The sequence below is a fragment of the Trichoderma aggressivum genome (genome assembly GCF_033847375.1).
Source record: "Trichoderma aggressivum f. europaeum strain CBS 100526 chromosome Unknown scaffold_032, whole genome shotgun sequence".
In the NCBI taxonomy this organism is placed as follows: Eukaryota; Fungi; Ascomycota; class Sordariomycetes; order Hypocreales; family Hypocreaceae; genus Trichoderma; species Trichoderma aggressivum.
The window spans coordinates 82,291-99,436 of NW_026946398.1; the positions used below are offsets into that span (position 1 = coordinate 82,291).

The 17,146-nt window shown below is 53.4% G+C and overlaps 4 protein-coding genes across 4 annotated transcripts; 2 read left to right on the forward strand and 2 right to left on the reverse strand.

The window, feature by feature from the left end:
- Positions 1 to 297: 297 nt before the first annotated feature.
- Triagg1_7322 (uncharacterized protein) lies at positions 298 to 4,028 on the reverse strand (the record flags this gene model as incomplete). Its single annotated transcript, XM_062902045.1, has 3 exons — positions 298 to 3,665; positions 3,735 to 3,785; positions 3,857 to 4,028. The coding sequence occupies 3 exons, from the start codon at positions 4,026 to 4,028 to the stop codon at positions 298 to 300; spliced, it is 3,591 nt and encodes a 1,196-aa protein (XP_062753640.1).
- Positions 4,029 to 5,030: 1,002 nt separating this feature from the next.
- Positions 5,031 to 6,494, reverse strand: Triagg1_7323 (transcriptional regulator family: C2H2 zinc finger; the record flags this gene model as incomplete). Its single annotated transcript, XM_062902046.1, has 1 exon — positions 5,031 to 6,494. One exon carries the CDS (start codon positions 6,492 to 6,494, stop codon positions 5,031 to 5,033), a length of 1,464 nt encoding a protein of 487 aa, XP_062753641.1.
- A 2,823-nt stretch (positions 6,495 to 9,317) lies between these two features.
- On the forward strand, positions 9,318 to 13,700 carry Triagg1_7324 (uncharacterized protein; the record flags this gene model as incomplete). Its single annotated transcript, XM_062902047.1, has 6 exons — positions 9,318 to 9,512; positions 9,655 to 10,528; positions 10,662 to 11,601; positions 12,113 to 12,177; positions 12,237 to 13,188; positions 13,259 to 13,700. 6 exons carry the CDS (start codon positions 9,318 to 9,320, stop codon positions 13,698 to 13,700), a joined length of 3,468 nt encoding a protein of 1,155 aa, XP_062753642.1.
- A 1,433-nt stretch (positions 13,701 to 15,133) lies between these two features.
- Triagg1_7325 (uncharacterized protein) lies at positions 15,134 to 17,053 on the forward strand (the record flags this gene model as incomplete). The annotated part of the gene is made up of 1 exon (XM_062902048.1): positions 15,134 to 17,053. One exon carries the CDS (start codon positions 15,134 to 15,136, stop codon positions 17,051 to 17,053), a length of 1,920 nt encoding a protein of 639 aa, XP_062753643.1.
- Positions 17,054 to 17,146: the final 93 nt, after the last annotated feature.

The following is a 17,146-nucleotide window of genomic DNA, read 5'->3' on the forward strand; positions in this document are numbered from 1 at the left end:
GTACACACATACAATTCAGTAATGAAATGTTAATTTGGGTTGATGGTTACTATCACAATTGGCCTTTGATCCTGGTACTCCCCCGCCAAAAGGTACCTAGGTACATCACAGCTCCCTATCACCAGAAGCCCCTTTTCGTCCATATATATCTACTAAGGTATGCCGTAATACTACCTCCTAGTAGGCAAGACTACACATTTGACCTCATTACAGACGAGACAAATGGCTGCTCAAAGAAGCATCACCATATGCCACATCTGCTATTTCCCTTTCTACGTCACTATATTACATCAATGTCTATGCACTTATGCACTCCCTCTTGTGCTGCTTCCAGTCTGCCCTCTGACACTCCGTCGAGCAGTAGCTAATCTTCATACACCCCCTGCACTTCTTCAGCTTCAGCCCATCCGACTGCTCCGTCTTTCCACATGTGTTGCATTGCTCAGCCTCTTCTGCTGATTCCTTCACCCCAAACTTCTTCTCGTTGATCACGGATTCAACAAAGGGGACAGAGTACATGGGGCTGATTGCAATCCGCACCGCGTACTCTGCCGCCTTCTCCCAAAAAGGCAGCGCGACAAAGTCATTCGGCAGCTGGCCATTGCCACATGAGCAAAGCCATTGCTGTCCATGCTCAAAGCTCAGCGGTACAGTTGCGCCGTCCTTTTTGTATTCGCAACTTGGAAGATGGTTCCAAGTACGGCATCGCTCAACCAAAGACGGTATAGTCTTCTTCCAAAGAGCCAGCTCCTCGTCGTTGACTATCATCGTGCAACCTCCAATCGGGTCCAGTTCGTATAGGAATGTCCTCAGTCCCTCAGATTCCAACATCTTCAATGAAAAGGGGATGATGGCGGCGTCCAACACCACCGACGCCGTGTCTCCATCCAACCGTAGAGCTGATACTAGAATAATTGCCTGGATGCCTCCCTTTTCCGGGTGCTTGATAAAAATCAGGCCTGTCTGGCTTCCTTGTACGCCAGAGGAAACCATAAACATGGTAAATAGAGATTCCTTGAAATTAACGCGCACATCTGCTGCAATTCCCGATGTATCCACCCCATCTCTTAGCTGCCTCTCCTTTACGGAGAATTGCAGAGATGTCAGTGTTGTTAGCCATGACAAGCGCCCCTTTTCCTTCAAATCAATGATGGGCAAGTTATGAAGGTTGACATGTGGCATATTAACAGCCACGGGAAGACCTCGAGATGCAATCACAGTAGGGGAAACGAAATCTCCCAAGACTTTGCTCTGCTTCGGATCTGCCAGAGGGGCAATCACCTCGATGTATCCAGATGCACGAGCAATACGGGTTTTGCTGCCAATGCTTGTCACGGGGATTGGATATCTGAGCGGGCAGATCAACTCCTTCTTACCAAACACGACGTTGATGGTAAAGGGATCCCCCTGCTGTAATTCGATAGGTGCCTTACTCTGCAACAGCTTTTGACCCATCTTAGAGGAAATCTGCAAGTGTGCAGTTAAATGTTCGATAGCTTTTTTATTCGAGGGCAATTCGGCCATCAATGTCATTAGGCCCTCGCTGTCCACCTTGGCAACATCGTCTTTCAATGGCTTCACGCCACCACTCGTTACCTTGTGCGCTGTCGTGCCCGGCATAAGTTTGGATACAAATACTCTCGTAGTATCTGACAATGCTGCTCCATAAACCGTACTCGACATGCCCAGCATTATGGTCATAAGAGCGGTACTAGAAGAAGCCGTAGTTAGGTCTAGGCCAACCAAGCTCGTTACTGGTTCCTCCACCAGCGCAGCTGTAGGCACCAAAAAGGTCGCTACTAGAGGCGATGTTCCAGACCAACTGAGCTCATCTTCTTCTATGCTCACGATTGCATCCCCCGAAGCAATGTCGCCTGTTGTCGTCACTCGGCCAAAAACAATATGGACATCATCAAACACGTCGAGTCTTTTCTTAGAACTGCTGCCGCTAGACTTCAGAGTTCCTATCAAGGTTGGAACTGGGGCTGCCGGCTGAGGTTGGGGAAATAATCGGGCAAAGGCATCTCGAGGGACAACCAAGGTGACGGCAACCACGGGTGGGAGATGCTTCCATCCGCTAAGAGGCCCTTGACGAGGTATCGTTGCTACGACGTCATCATTCTTGTCGTCATCTATCCTATTTGGAGTAGGGAGGGTAGAGAGAGATAGCTGGAGGCGAAAGTCTTGTGCCTGTTTCGTAGTCATGGGCAGATTTCTTTCTTCCTCTATGCTCTTTAGCAAACCACTGAGCACCGCATCCCAATCAGTCTTCACTCGGCTCCGGATGACTTTGAGTAAGGCAGTGAAGCTTCCGCGATGGAAACGGGGATAGCTGTGCAGGGCTCTTCCACCAGAGGGCGCATGGTGACCGTCGTCCATCTCGTTTCCAAACATCTCTGAGTACATCTGAAATAGTATCCCGCTGACGTCTTTGGCTTTCATGTGCAGCTTGGGTCGCTCTATGCCATAACCACCAAATTGGTCGTCACGCTTCCATGCTAGACGAACATGAAACTGAGAATGTTTCGTGCCTCCAGCTTTGCCCATCGCCGACACAAAGATCTCATCCACGTGAGATTCAGCCTTTGCATTTGTCCAGGCATGCAAAGGGGCAAGGCCCAATAACAGAGATACTGTAGACGATGGGCCGTGTAACACCTGGTCAAGAGACTGTTTCTCAGATCCGCGGTTGTCCAAGAGCTGCTCCGTAAAAAGTGTTGCCCAAGGTGTGGTTTTGAGTAGGGGTGCTGTAGATACGAGGATATTCAAGACTTCAAAGTGATCCGATAAGTTGGAAGTGTCGATGGCGTCGAATTTGGTCGGCGCACTACCACCACGTCCATATGATGCCTTGTCTAAACGGAGGACTTTTGAATCCCACAGACGCCTATACCAGTTCGCGGATGCTTCGTCGGCTGCATCACAATATTGGAGAGTATGGCTAAATGCGAAAGCGTCAGAAATGACAAGGCGGACACACACGCTGTTCTTTAAGTTTCTGAAAGCTTGAACCCATGCAAAGAACTGCACCCTAGCTGCCGCAGCAACTTTATGCTTCTCGTCATCAACATCAGGCTTCAGGGGAGAATTCGCTGGCAAATCTGTGAATGCAGTTGCGAGGTGGAAACTGAGCAGGGGATCATTGCCGTAGTGGAAGAGTTCCCAGTCGGAGAGCAGGCCAACCAGCATAGGATTCGGTATCCTGGCGGTTTTTCCTTTAATCATTGCGACTCCCGTTTTCCAGTAGTGTTGGAAATTTTCAGGCAGGGCAAACTTGGATGTAAGAGCCAGGGGGGCAGCTGATCGCATCCCTGTGAGAACCATAGTGCCCTCCTCTATAGCTTCCTTGGATAGGGCCAGGCTCTTTGATAGTTTGGTAGCCTGCTTGCTTCTGTCATCTTTCCCTGCTGCGCCAAGGATGCGCTGAAGAGCGTCGCTAACATCCCGCAGGGTATCGTCATCGCAAATTTTGATAACTGATCCAAATGGACCAGTGGTGAAAGAGTCGAGCGATTCCAGCATAGGAATGATTGACTTGACATGGCGGACAAGTAGCTCTATGGTCTGTTCGTCCAAATACATGTGGTAGTATATGTCCCAGAGTGCCTCGTTGCTGATGACTTCTCCATCAGCCAATATCATGGTCAGGAGGACGAGGTTCCGTGCTGTTAAGTGGTTAGAATAAGCTATTCACAAAACGCAATCCATGTGGGATGTTAGCATGCCAAACCTACCAATGATGTTTTCGTCAATATCACAGCATGTAAAGTCCAGTTTTCTGCCAGCTAAAAGACGAAGAAATTGTAAGCCCCCATGCAATTTGGCCCGCATAGGAATAAGAAATGCATGATCTTACGAAGTCCTTTCTGAACGTAGGAAGTGTATAACACGTTCCTCAAGTCACCGCAACCGAGTGAAAGTAAGCTGGCATCTTGGCCATGGGGGATGCTTCGTGCCAAATTCGTTGCAGGCGTGTTCCCGATGGCGTACAGCCATCGATATCGGTAGGCAACAGTGGGCGTGAGCATGTTTGAAGAGTTAACGCATCACCGGCATAAATCAAATAAATGTCCAATATGACAGGTCAATACAATATTGAATGAGCAAAAAGTGTCAGAATCCAGTGATCAAAGCATCTGGCAGAGAGTGAAGTTGGCAGGGAAAAAACAAAACTGAGGGCGGGGAGGTCCAAGTGTGTGCACTGTGAGAAATAGGGTAGCAGCTAAAAGGCAGCCGTTGAGCCTTATCTGCTAGAATCTGGCCAACTGGCGAGACGTCATTAGCATCACACCGCCGGCAGAAAAAAAACCTATTCATCCAATATATGCCCTGCATTTAATATAATTATCGGATGTACGACAGCGCGATGCTCCAATCATCTTCCACCAGATGCAGCCACGGATTCTCGTGCTCAAGATACGGTAAAGGAGACAATTCAACTACTCACTCGAGCGGCGATCAGCACGTCAACTATAAATTGACTGCGGGCACGAAAGTTGGATGGACAATGGCAGAGGCGGGTTGCACCGAATCAACATCACAGGCAACAGATCACAGAGGCCATCACTGAACTTCCACAATATCCAGGCTCATTCGTACTCTAGTGTCCCTAGGTAAGTATCCTCACAACTCCAAACAAATAGCCAAAGAGGGATCCGGTGGCGGATTCCCGTGGAGAAGCCCTCGTTTCCAAGCATCAATCGCGTTGTAACATGACAGCATATCCAGACAAAGGAAAAAACAAACAATCCCATTTTAATCCCCAAACCCAATTCCTCCCCCGTATTGTACAATTGAACTGACACCATAGTTCCAACATGGCGAGCCGTGGTTCTTACACAGCAGATAAAGGCCACTGGAGGTGTCAAAAGAAACCTTATAACGCAAGGAAAAGAAGATAAAAATTATCCTGATCATTAGACCCGGTTCAGATTAAGGCGTCATCGTAATATCGACTCGACATATACAAGACAAGTTCGGAATATATCATATGGCGCAAGTAGGTTGTTCGACGCAATTTGAGCATCTCATCAAAAGTAGTAGCCGTTGTCGTTGAGCATGCTGACGGCTACACCGTTGAACTCGTCGAATTTGGGCATCATCATCAGGCTCTGGTCACGATCCAGCGGGATGAAGCTGTCGTCGTTGGTGAACTGGCGAAGTAGATCGTCCTCCTGTTCGCTGATGCTGAGGGGCAAAGGTGCGCCCATGGTTGTCAAGCCCATCATCATGCCGCCGGCGGGGAAGCTGACGACTTCATCCGCCGTTGTTGATGTGGCGGGATCCAGCTCGAAGAAATGCGAGGGCGGCGATGACGATGACTGAGAGAGACCGGGAGGCGTGTTGTAGTGGCCTGGTGTGCTCTTTCCGGGAGAAGAGGGATGTGAGGCCCTCTCCATGATTGCTTCCGGGGATACATAGGAGTGCACGCTGGCTTCTGAAGTTGAAGGAGATGCGACGACGTTGCCGTTGACTGGTGGATTGGGTAGGCTGGGCATCGGGGCCGACGAGACCGAGCGAGGTGGTTCAGCTTCGCCCTCGATTCCCATGTCCAGCACCTCATTGAGCACATCGAGCTCATACTCGGGAGAGCCAACGTTGGAGATGTCCGAATAGCCCGAAAACGAAGAGATGGAGCTGATGGACATGTTTTTCTTCCTGGTCTTTGCGGACTTCTCAAGCCGCGCGTCCAATTCCGGACGGTGCTTCTTGGGTCGTCCTCGCTTCACGCTCTTCCTCACAATGCCGTCAAAGGCGCCGACGCACATGCCCCGCTGACGGTGTCTGGTGAGAGCATCATGTCGCGCAAACTTGTTGCCGCAGTCGCAAGGGTACGGCTTGATTCCGGTGTGAATCTTGGCGTGTCTCTTGAGATCGTGCTGTCGAACAAAGCACTTCATGCAGGCTGGGCACTGGTACTGGCGGTCGTTGAGATGTGTCTGGACGTGGGACTTGATGTTTTCTTTGCGGCCAAACTGCTTCCCGCAGTCGTCGAACAGACAAGTCCACTTGCCGTCTGTCGTCTCGGGTCCCTGGATGTACTGGGCAATCTCCTCACCAGTGACCCCTGTCTCGGTTCGCGTCTCATCGATATTGATATCGGCGATGCTGGCCGCGCTCGCGATGCTGGCCGCTGACTCGGTGCGACGATGGCGATTGGGGCGATCGGCAGGAGAATTCTGCGCGCCGTAGCTGTGATTGAGCCGAGGCTGCGGCAGCTGAGCAGTATATCCGCCGCTGCCAGCTACGGGAATCATCTGCGATGCTTCTAGCTTTGTCATTGGGGGGTGAGGCATCCAATCATCAGCGGTAACATTGTCAATGCGCCCTGGTAACTTAGCTGGTTCATGCTTCATATTGTTCATGTTCATGTAGTGCGGTGTCTGCATGGGTATAGCGTTCAAGGGCTTGTCGCTTGGAAAGGCGCTTGGGCAGGTTGTGCCTGTAGCAGCTGAGAGGCGAGGCTCGGCTTGCTGTCGCATTTCATCAAACATGTGCGGACGGATACCAAAGGCAAGATTCTGCTCCAGTGACAAACGGTGAAGTTGGTGAAGAATGAATGGATTCCAGATCCAAGTTCAAGGGCCAGCTGAGCCGCAGTAATGGTTCCCAGGAGCTCAAGTATGGGATGGGATGCCGTCGCCACGGCAACGCGCCAGCGCAAACGTCTCCACCAATAGCCCGCGCCTATCAGGCTAGATGTGGCAGCTTAAAACAGCCGGGCAATGTTGAGACAAGTCCAGGAACAAAGACAGAGAGCTGGTGTGGCGATGCCGTCCGTGTTGACTCGAGTCCCGTGGTCCGCAATTGGGCGAGGATGGATGAGTTGTCCGCCCGCTACTGGCTTTCCCATGCTCATGTCCATGTCCATGACGCCAAACTCCATACCTCCATGTACACATCTCTCGCTTACTCTATGAAGGTGAGATTGATGCATATGAATTACAGCATTACTTGTTATGAAAACTCCAACACATCGCTGGCATACTCGTACGGAGTACTCTACAGCATCTAGTCTATGACGACGACGGTGCTATTAGATTGATTCCCCTTTAGCAGGAGGACTTCGAGGGACGCCATGTTTCACGTCGAGATCGATATCTTACCTTAGTAGGTGGTAGCAGCCAGAGGTGTCTGTGTTTTCACACCCATGCATCCCTTGGGAAGTACAAGTACAAGCACAAGCGCAAAGACATGGATGTTCTTCCAAGGCTGTGCCAAGCAAGCACCAAGTGCTTCCAGTCCCCAGCGAAGAGGGAGCACATGCAATCCGCCCGCACCATTTGCTCTAGACCGCGTATGTACCTGTACCTCGCACTCGGTGTTTTCTCACCAAAACGGCCCTATGACTACCTTGATAGCAGCTGACGCGCACCATGGCAACGCAGATTGCGCCCATAACATTGGATGAGATGGTGCTAAGCGCTATGGCTTTTTATAGTAATATTTATCGACGTCACCAAGGCTGCGCGAAGCGGAAATTACTCGCCGGGCAATCTCGCTCAGGGCTTGGTGTCCTCAGCAATAACAAACAAGCTGAGGCCAATCAATGGGCCAAGTTAAATGAGGGCCTCCTCTCGTGAGCCAAAAAAGTACCAGACCACCAGACATGAATACATACAAGTGCAGTAGTGCCGCGGCTGAGGGAGTAAATATTATCATTTAAGCAGGCCACTAAGACGACGTAGCGGCCATCCATCCTGGGGGACCATCAACATCCATTAAAACAAAGTAAGATGAAAGCGGCAACCAGACGCCATTCGGGCGGGACGGGAGCGAAGTGGCTGGCTGGAACACGCCACTGTAGAGCCACTGCCGGCTCGTGGATTGGACTGACAGATGGAAGGGGACCAGCTACTACTGCACAGCACATGCAAGATGCTGATGATACGATACGATGCATTCCATCCTGGGCGTCCTTCCCCGCTTGCTCACGTCGGAAAGCCTTGCCTGGGCGACGGACCAAGGAGTACCCGGCTAGTATGGTACAAGTACGGCTACTGCTGCTGCTACGACATGGCACCGCTCCCAACGAGCTGGTACATCCATCCATACCTTGTTAGGTACCTAGATGCAGAGCGCAGAGTGCCGTATGGAGAATAGAGAACCTTGGAAGTGCTGCTAGAGCATACAGTAGCATCAATACCCGTAGGTAGGGTGATGGCGCCCATGCTGCTGCATTCTAGCTGCAGGCCTCACCTACATGAAAAAATGGAGTATCCCGGTCCTTGAGCTGGGTCTATTAGCTACCGGACATGGAGCTTGTCCACGGCATCTCGCGGGAAGAAGAGAAAGATGCGATGACTCCACAAAGCTTGAATGGTGATCAAGATAGAGTGCGAAAGTATGGAGAGACAGGCAGCAGGCGGCAGATGGAAGAGAGGCTCGTATGTGTCATTCGAGGGCTGACCACGAAAGTACATGACGCATTGGGAAACTCGGAGAGCAACGTCCAACATGTGCTCATATGGTAATGCAGAATGAGACACAGCACCAAATAGTTGATTGCGTTTGGTTGGAAATCAAACAGAGACAGTATGATTGAGATTCATAGATCTTAGACATTGACCGCCCTTGCTGGCCAGCCCTTTGATGGTGAGAAGATGACCAGCCGTCTTCACCGTCTTCACCCTCATCAACCGCCGGATGGACTCCCAATAAACTCCTACCTGTAAATAGGTCCAGTCCATACTGTATCAATGGATGGATCAAATGTCCACTTCAGTGCTTCTTGCCTGTAAATTAGTGCCTGCTGCTGATACTACCTCCTTAGTACCTACTGTATACCACGCCTACATGTACTCTGTAATGCGTCCCCATCGGACCTCTCCAGTTAAATTGAATCCATCAATGGGGCACTTCCTTCATCTCGCGAACCAGCGCCGCTCCATGTTTAGCACCTGCAGCACTAGGTCGGCTCGTGCTGCGCTTTTTTTCCCCCTCCAGTGGCCCGCGATGGGAGTTTCCGGGTTGTGCGTCGCCTGCTCGGGGGCGCGATAGGCCTATAAGCCGCCTGTAACCTGCCCGCTGGCCAATGCCATCCACTGCGCCAACCAAAGGGTTCGTCGGCTGAGCGAGAAAAAAAAAAGAGAGCCGGGGGGATCCTGGCCAGGGCTCAATATCTGGTGACCGACCTTTCGACTTCATTTCGTCACCCTTGAAAATCCCTCCTCCACTGTCATTGGCTGCCCACTGGCTGACTCCGGAAAACTGAATTTCAAGGAATTGAAATCCGGTTTCAACAATTTTCTCACGCTGCTCAAGACGACGCTTCCTTTACGCCAGCATTTCCTGACGCCTTGTCGCGGATCGCAGCCATGTCCATGGTCAACGCCTCTAGAGGGAACAATCCCAGCCGGAATCAGCCCCGAAGCACCACGCCCTTCAATAATGGCCCTGCCATCGCGAGTTCCGGCATCCCTCGCCCTGTTCTAGATGCCCAGCAGCAGCCAAACGAGTCCAGCTCTGCCAGTCTCAGCGCGAGCAGACAGAAACAATCTAAGCGCGATGAGGTACGTGATGGCGCTTTCTCACAACTTTTGCGCTCGAGTCCGGTGGAGAGTTGTTTTGAGGGGAGGGAGGGGGAAGAGAGCTAGCTACTCACTATCATGTTCACCACCCCTCATCGCAGTGGCTAACGTGCGCATAATGCAGGCGATCCGCAGGAAACTGGAGAGCGACCTCTCCAAAAAGAAGACTCTCACGGGCCGATCACGACAGATTCGCAGAGCCCCTCCCGGAACTGTGCTCGCCCTCAAGCCCAGCCAGGCTCTCCAGATCAAGCCTGCCACCACGGTCTCCGAGGCTGCTCAGCTGATGGCTGCGAAGAGGGAGGACTGCGTGCTGGTGACCGACGATGAGGACCGGATTGCTGGCATCTTCACGGCCAAGGATCTTGCGTTTCGCGTGGTCGGGGCTGGGCTCAAGGCTGCCAACGTCACGATTGCTGAAATCATGACCAAGAACCCCCTCTGTGCCAGGACCGACACGAGCGCCACAGATGCGTTGGACCTGATGGTTCGCAAGGGCTTCCGCCACCTGCCTGTCATGGATGAGAACCAGGATATCTCGGGTGTGCTGGATATCACAAAGTGCTTCTATGACGCCATGGAGAAGCTGGAGCGCGCATACTCTTCCTCGAGGAAGCTGTACGACGCTCTCGAGGGAGTGCAGTCCGAGTTGGGCGCCAGCCAGCCTCAGCAGATTATCCAGTATGTGGAGGCTCTCCGATCCAAGATGTCTGGGCCCACACTCGAGTCCGTGTTGAACGGCATCCCGCCGACCACGGTGAGCGTCCGGACCTCGGTCAAAGAGGCTGCGGCCATGATGAAGGAAAACCACACCACTGCGGTGCTCGTGCAGGACCAGGGGGCCATTACGGGCATTTTTACGAGCAAGGACGTCGTTCTTCGTGTCATTGCTCCAGGCCTCGACCCGGCCAATTGCAGCGTCGTGCGTGTCATGACCCCTCACCCCGATTTTGCCCCAATGGACATGACCATTCAGGCTGCCCTGCGAAAGATGCATGGTAAGCACCTCTTAGTTTCCCCATCCTCCCTCACCTTTACTGCTCTCATCCTAGCCTCATGGCCATCACATTTTTCGCGTGCCCAAGAAGCATCAAAACATGGTCAAGCATGTGTCTAACACTCATATTTCAGATGGCCATTATCTCAACCTTCCCGTCATGAACGACGGCGGTGAGATTGTGGGAATGGTGGACGTGCTCAAGCTGACTTATGCTACGCTGGAGCAAATCAACACCATGTCGAGTGACAATGGCGAGGGCCCGGCGTGGAACAAGTTTTGGCTCTCCATCGACCACGAGACGGAGTCGATGGTGTCTGGCGACGGCAGCCACAGCCATCACCACGCTCACCACACCCGCATGATGTCGCCCGAGGCGAACCGCCTTGGAGACAGCGTCGCCCCCAACGACTCTGCATCGCACATCGGACTGGATTCGCCTCCTCACTCCATCGCCCCCGAGGTGACGACCGCCGACGTTCCGTTCGCCTTCAAATTCAAGGCACCTTCGGGACGTGTTCACCGGCTGCAGGTGGTTGCATCGCAAGGCATAGAATCGTTTGTGCATGCCGTTGCATCCAAGCTCGGAAGTGAACTCGACAGCATCGGAGGCATGCCGGATGTTCTGGAGGGCAGAATCGACGGTGCTGGGTTTGCCCTTAGCTACATGGACAACGAGGGTGACACCGTGTCCATCACCACCGATAACGATCTCCTGGAGGCCATCCTCTTGGCCCGCCAGGCACATCTCGACAAGGTCGATCTCTTTGTCCACGACTCAGAGAGGCCGCCCTCAGCACCCTCGTTGGACACCCTGCCAACCCCAGTTTCGTCATCCACCGGCCTTCGTGAACGCCGGAGAGCCTACGACGACGAGGAATCAGAGAGCGAGGAGGAGGAATCCGAGGAGGAGGAGGAGCAGCGGCCCACGCGCCGTTCGCGGAGGACAAGGACGGTTGTCCACCAGGAGCAGATTATTGCCGGCGTACCCAACGACCTGCTGCTGCCCGGAGCCATTGTCACCCTCGCGGTGGTTATAATCGGAGTGTTTACTATTGCCAGAGCGACTAGCCGGTAAAAAGAGAGCAATGCGTCCCCTTGATGGGATATTTTCAATAATGACCTTACGAAGAAAAAGTTGGTTGGCATTGGTAACTGTAGATTTCTCAAGCACAGACAAATCGTCATAGATTTAGGGCTTTTTCACTATGTCTCCTGTTTTATCAAATCTCAATTTATTTTCTCGCAGCTCAATATTGTATCATGTCATTAGTGTCTGCTCATCAGCTCGTGCATCCATCCATCCCTCCATACCATTGATGTCAGGCGGCATGTAAACGTGCTTAGCATGGCTGCGGCCGATGCAAGATGGCGTGTCAATCACAAGCCTCAAAACGACGTGGGGTAATTTTGCGCTGGCAAATTGATGGCGGGGTCATTTTTTGCTCCCTGTAGCAAAGCTAGCGGCTTCTACTGTGCTGTAAAGTTCTAGCGGCTGCCTTGCCCAGCGGAACCGGAAAATATGCACCGCCGTAGAGACTCCATCCATACCGGCGTGATCCAAATTTTGGACCGATGCGAGCAGGTCGGACGACAGCTGGAGCAAAACGAACGCCGCCATGAATGTTCAGAGCGCCGCTGTGCGGCATGGTAAGTCAATTGGAGACGATGGCGAAGATGAAAAGACGCAGGATGCTTATCAAATCTAGGCCGCCGCGCACTGGCGTCTCCCTTGCCACGAGCCGTTCTGCGACAACTCTCGACCGAAGTCAGGACGGCGACAGCTTCGACCTCGACCTCGACCTCCAATGGCCCTGCTCAGGCATGGCCGGCCCCTCAGTCAGCCTCTGCGCCTCCCAAGATTGTGTCATCGGCCAAGAAGAAGCAAAAGATTGTCGAGGAGGTCATCATGACGCTCGGAGCCAACTCTTCGCAGGAGCACCACGGAGCAGCCTGGAGCAAGCCGCATCAGAGGGGCAAGCAGACTTTGACCCCCGCGCAGCAGTATGCCGAGTTCCAGAGGATCCAGAAGAACACGAGAAGCCTTGGCTCAAAGCTCGAGAAGCGCTACGTGCCCACGGAAATCATCAGCAACCCACCCCGGCCGGAGGACGTTACGCTGGAGCTGCTGATGGCGTCGCAGACACACATGGGCCACAACACTTCACTATGGAATCCGGCAAACTCCCGGTACATCTACGGAGTGCGACAGGGGATTCACATCATTTCTCTCGAGACAACTGCGGCGCATCTTCGACGAGCGGCCCGAGTGGTTGAGGAGGTGGCCTATCGTGGGGGTGTCATTCTCTTTGTTGGCACTCGCAAGGGCCAGATGGAGATTGTGACAAAGGCATCTGAGCTAGCAGGCGCCTATCATCTGTTCACAAAGTGGATTCCCGGTTCCATCACCAACCGAGATGTCATCCTCAGGACCCAGGGCATGAAGGTTGTGGACCACCTAGACAAGGAACTGGATGGATTCGACATGTTCAAGGGTACGGCGAGACCGATACTGCCAGACTTGGTGATTTGCCTCAATCCTCTGGAGAATTACACGCTGTTATACGAGTGTGGCTTGAAGAACATTCCCACGATTGGAGTCATTGACACAAACACTGATCCTTCATGGGTCACATATACGATTCCCGCAAACGACGACAGGTGAGCTGAGCTCTGTCAATTGCAATTATATTGTTCGAATCCTTTTTGCTAATGTTTCTTCTCCTTTTAGTCTTCGTTCCATGGCTTTGGTTGCCGGAGTACTTGGTCGAGCCGGAGAAGCTGGTCAGAAGCGACGACTACAAGATGCCGCTAGCGGTAACATCTCATGGAGCACCTCGCCAGAACTCAGCCGCCACATGAGGAAGGAAGTGCAGGCTGCCGTCCTCAAGAGAAAAGAGGTCATGGGCCGGATGCAGGCCAACATTCAGGGATTTACGGATGAGGAGATGAAGCTGCTGAGGTCACAATATCTTGGAGAGCAACAGGACGAGGCGACTGAGGACGACTTGGTCAACTTGATGGGAGAGACGGTTGCGGCTGAAGCGTCAACGGAAAAGGCGGCGCCCTCGGGGGAGACGGTCGGCGCGCGTCTGGGCAGCATCGAAGTGCAGCTGAAGAGCCTGCAGAAGAATGCTGTTGAGATGGAGCAAGCTGTGCGAGGAAGTGTATAAAATACGTATTGTACAAGTGCCATTAGATGGATGGAAAGGGGGGAAGGAGAGGGAAGGAGGGACATTAAAAAAAAAAACTTTGTATAATAGATGTATATGGGCATGATGCAAACGAGATGAATGTTCTTCCCACTTGAATTAACAAGTTACAATGGATCCCTTTTCTCAATCTACATCTAGGTAGCCCATGACAACAAAAAGGCGCTGCTGGTTGAGCCCAGGTTAGGTAGGTTGATGGCCTTGTGACAGCATCGCCAGCTTACCCTGGAAGACCAAGGGTCCAGTGGCGGAGAAACCGTCATTCCGGCAGCCGGCAGTAGATAAAGTAGGTACCGCTACCTTTTAAGTCGCCGACACACAACGCAAACCAAAAGTCCTCCCAAGGTCACGCCACGCCTAACCGCAACAGCCGGTGTGGTCCCTCCTAGAGGCGAAAAAAAGCCGCGCTTTTCGGTTCTCTCTACTTGCCCGTCTGTACTTTTTCCCACCGATCTTTTATTACTGTCCATTCTGTTCTGTACCTCTCTTTTCGGTCCGAGCAGAACGTCGCACGACGAACTTTTCAGCACAGAACCGGGCGCAAAAAAAAAAAAAAAGGAAGGGCAGAAGCGCGCAAAAATAATCGAGCACCACATCAGACGAGGCTTTGCATTAATGAGTCGAGTTGGCCTAGCAAACTAAGCTTTTTTTCTTCTTCTTTACATTTTGGGGGGGCGGGAACCTAAAAAAAGAAAAAGTTGAGGGTTCTTTTTTTTATTTGATTTTTTGGGGGCTGTTTTTTTGTTGCTTGTTGCGCTTCAATTGCCAAACGTCTCACTGACAGAAAGAAAGAAAAAGTTCCTAGCCTCTTTTCTTTTTTTTTCCTGCTTATTCCTTCTTTGCTTCTTCCCTTTTATTCCCGCCTGCAGCCTGTAGGGGCTCTGCACGGCTCTTTTGGTTGGGGGATCTGTTTGGGGGGATTTTATTTTTCTGTTTTATCCTTTTTTTTTCTCCTGCTGCAGGGAAAATTTTCCGGGCTGTTTCCTATTTTGGAGGTGCGGTTACTTTGTTAATTCTTTTTCTTTTCTCTTTTTTACTCATGGTATGTACTACTTCCCCCCCTTCTTTATACCCTTCCATTCTCCTTCCCCCTTCTTATATGTCCTTCTGGACTATGCCCAATTGGCGTCGCCCCCCCTTCGATCCAATCCCTCTGCTTTTGCTGCATTTCCCTTCCCTTTCCTTTTTTCTTCTTTCCTTGCCCGGATGACGTACCCCATGGACAAAGGGCCATGATTCCCTCGCCGGGAAGTTGTTTAAGCGGGCCTTGTGGCTGATTATCAAATCCGGTCATGCACAGAGCATCTCTTGGGTAACCAACGGTTTCCTTTCTCTCACCCCCCCTTAGAACGCACACGCTACTCTCCTCGCCATCATCCGGCTCAGCCCAAACGATGCCGGCCGCCGTCGATGACCCGGCCAGCCCCACAATCCATCGGGTCTCCGGCCAGCCGCCGTTCCCGGACCCGAACAACCCGATCCTGCCGCCGGACATGTTGCCTCGCCAGGTGACGCTGAGGGACCGCCAGACCGTGGCGACCATTGTGCCCTTTGCGTCGCGGCACCAGATCCCCGTGTCGCTCGTCGTCTACCTGTGCGCCCAGATCAACAAGGAGATTGACGGCGGCGACACGTACCCCCTGATGGACCCCTTCAGCGCCGACGGCTTCGCCGACTTTTGGTTCCAGAACTTTGGCGCCGTCATGCTGCTGGGCAACATCGAGAGCGCCGACCAGCTGCTGGACGGCAAGGACTGGGCCAAGGAGTGCCTGGGCAGCTTCTACATCCGGCCCAACTACCCGGGCCGCAGCAGCCATGTGTGCAACGGCGGGTTCCTCGTCACCGACGCGTCCCGAAACCGCGGCGCCGGCCGCCTCATGGGCGAGGCCTATATCGACTGGGCGCCGCGGCTGGGCTACACGTACAGCGTCTTCAACCTCGTCTACGAGACCAACGTGGCGTCGTGCAAGATCTGGGATGCGCTGGGCTTCAAGCGCATCGGCCGCGTCAAGGGCTGCGGCAACCTCAAGAGCTACCCCGACCGCTTCATCGACGCCATCATCTACGGCCGGGACCTGGCGCCCGGCGAGACCGAGGAGCTGGTGAGCGAGGAGCGCTTCGACAAGATCAAGTACTACCTCAAGTACGGCAAGTATCCCAACGGCGCCGACCGCGCCGAGAAGAGCCGCCTGCGCAGCGCCGCCACGCACTACAAGCTGCTCGACGGCGACAAGCTCATGCTCAAGGACAAGGAGGTCATCTCGGACCCGGCGCGGCAGTACGAGATTGCCCGCAACGTGCACGTCATGCACCACGGCGGCATCAACAAGACGACGGCCACCATTGCCGAAAAGTACCACTGGAGCCGCATCAAGGAGACGGTCAGCGACGTCATCCGCGCCTGCGCCGAGTGCAAGGAGCTGGGCAAGACGCCGAACCCGGGCGGCACCAAGAAGACGGTCGCGTCCACCACGTCGTCTGCCGCTCCGGTGGCCGCCGCCGTCGTGACGACGCCCGCGCCGACGCCGACGCCGATCCTGCCGAGCAACGGACCGCCGCGGAACCACTCCATCCCGCCCAACATCGCCACGACGGGGCGGATCCTCGCCCTGCAGAGCCATGACACGATGCTGTCTCTGTCGCCCAGCACGAGCCCCAGTCCGAGCGCGTACGCAAACCCCAGCGACATCTCCGTCATCCCCCCCTCGCAGACGTTCCAGCCCGCCCAGGCCCTGCATCACCACCAACAGCAGCAGCAGCAGCAGCACCAACAGCATCACCACCACGGCCTGGCCCCGGACGCCCATCACCACCACCACCTGCAGGCCCTGCACCACCACCAGGTCGCCCACCAGCAGCCCGCGCTCCACCACCCCCATCACCAAACCCACCACCACCACAACCCCATGCTGCAGGACCAGCCCAACCAGCACGAGCCGCACGTCTACCAGCCCATCGACCCCCAAATCATAAACCACCACCACCACCACCCGCAGCCTCACCACGACATGGGCTTCGAGCACTACCACCCGCATGCGGACTTTCAGGCTCTACTCAGCGCGACGGAAGACGTGCCCACGCAGCCTGACGATACTGTCCCGCCTTCTGTCGACACGGACCTGGAGATGCTCATCGAGCACGACGCGGTAGACGACGACGTGGATGATGTCGGGCCCAACGACCACGCGAACCACGTCATGGACGACGAGGTCATGGTCGATGGCCTCACCGGTGGCCCGCAAGTGATGCGAAGAATAGGCCACCGCGACGGAAGGGGCATATACGACGTCGGTTTTGGCGGTCCAGCAGGATAACACCATTTTCTCTCTCTCTCTTTTACCTTTCCTTTTTTTTTTATGTGTCTTCTTTTTTATTTATATGGCATTGTTGAGAGTTGGGGGAGTTGT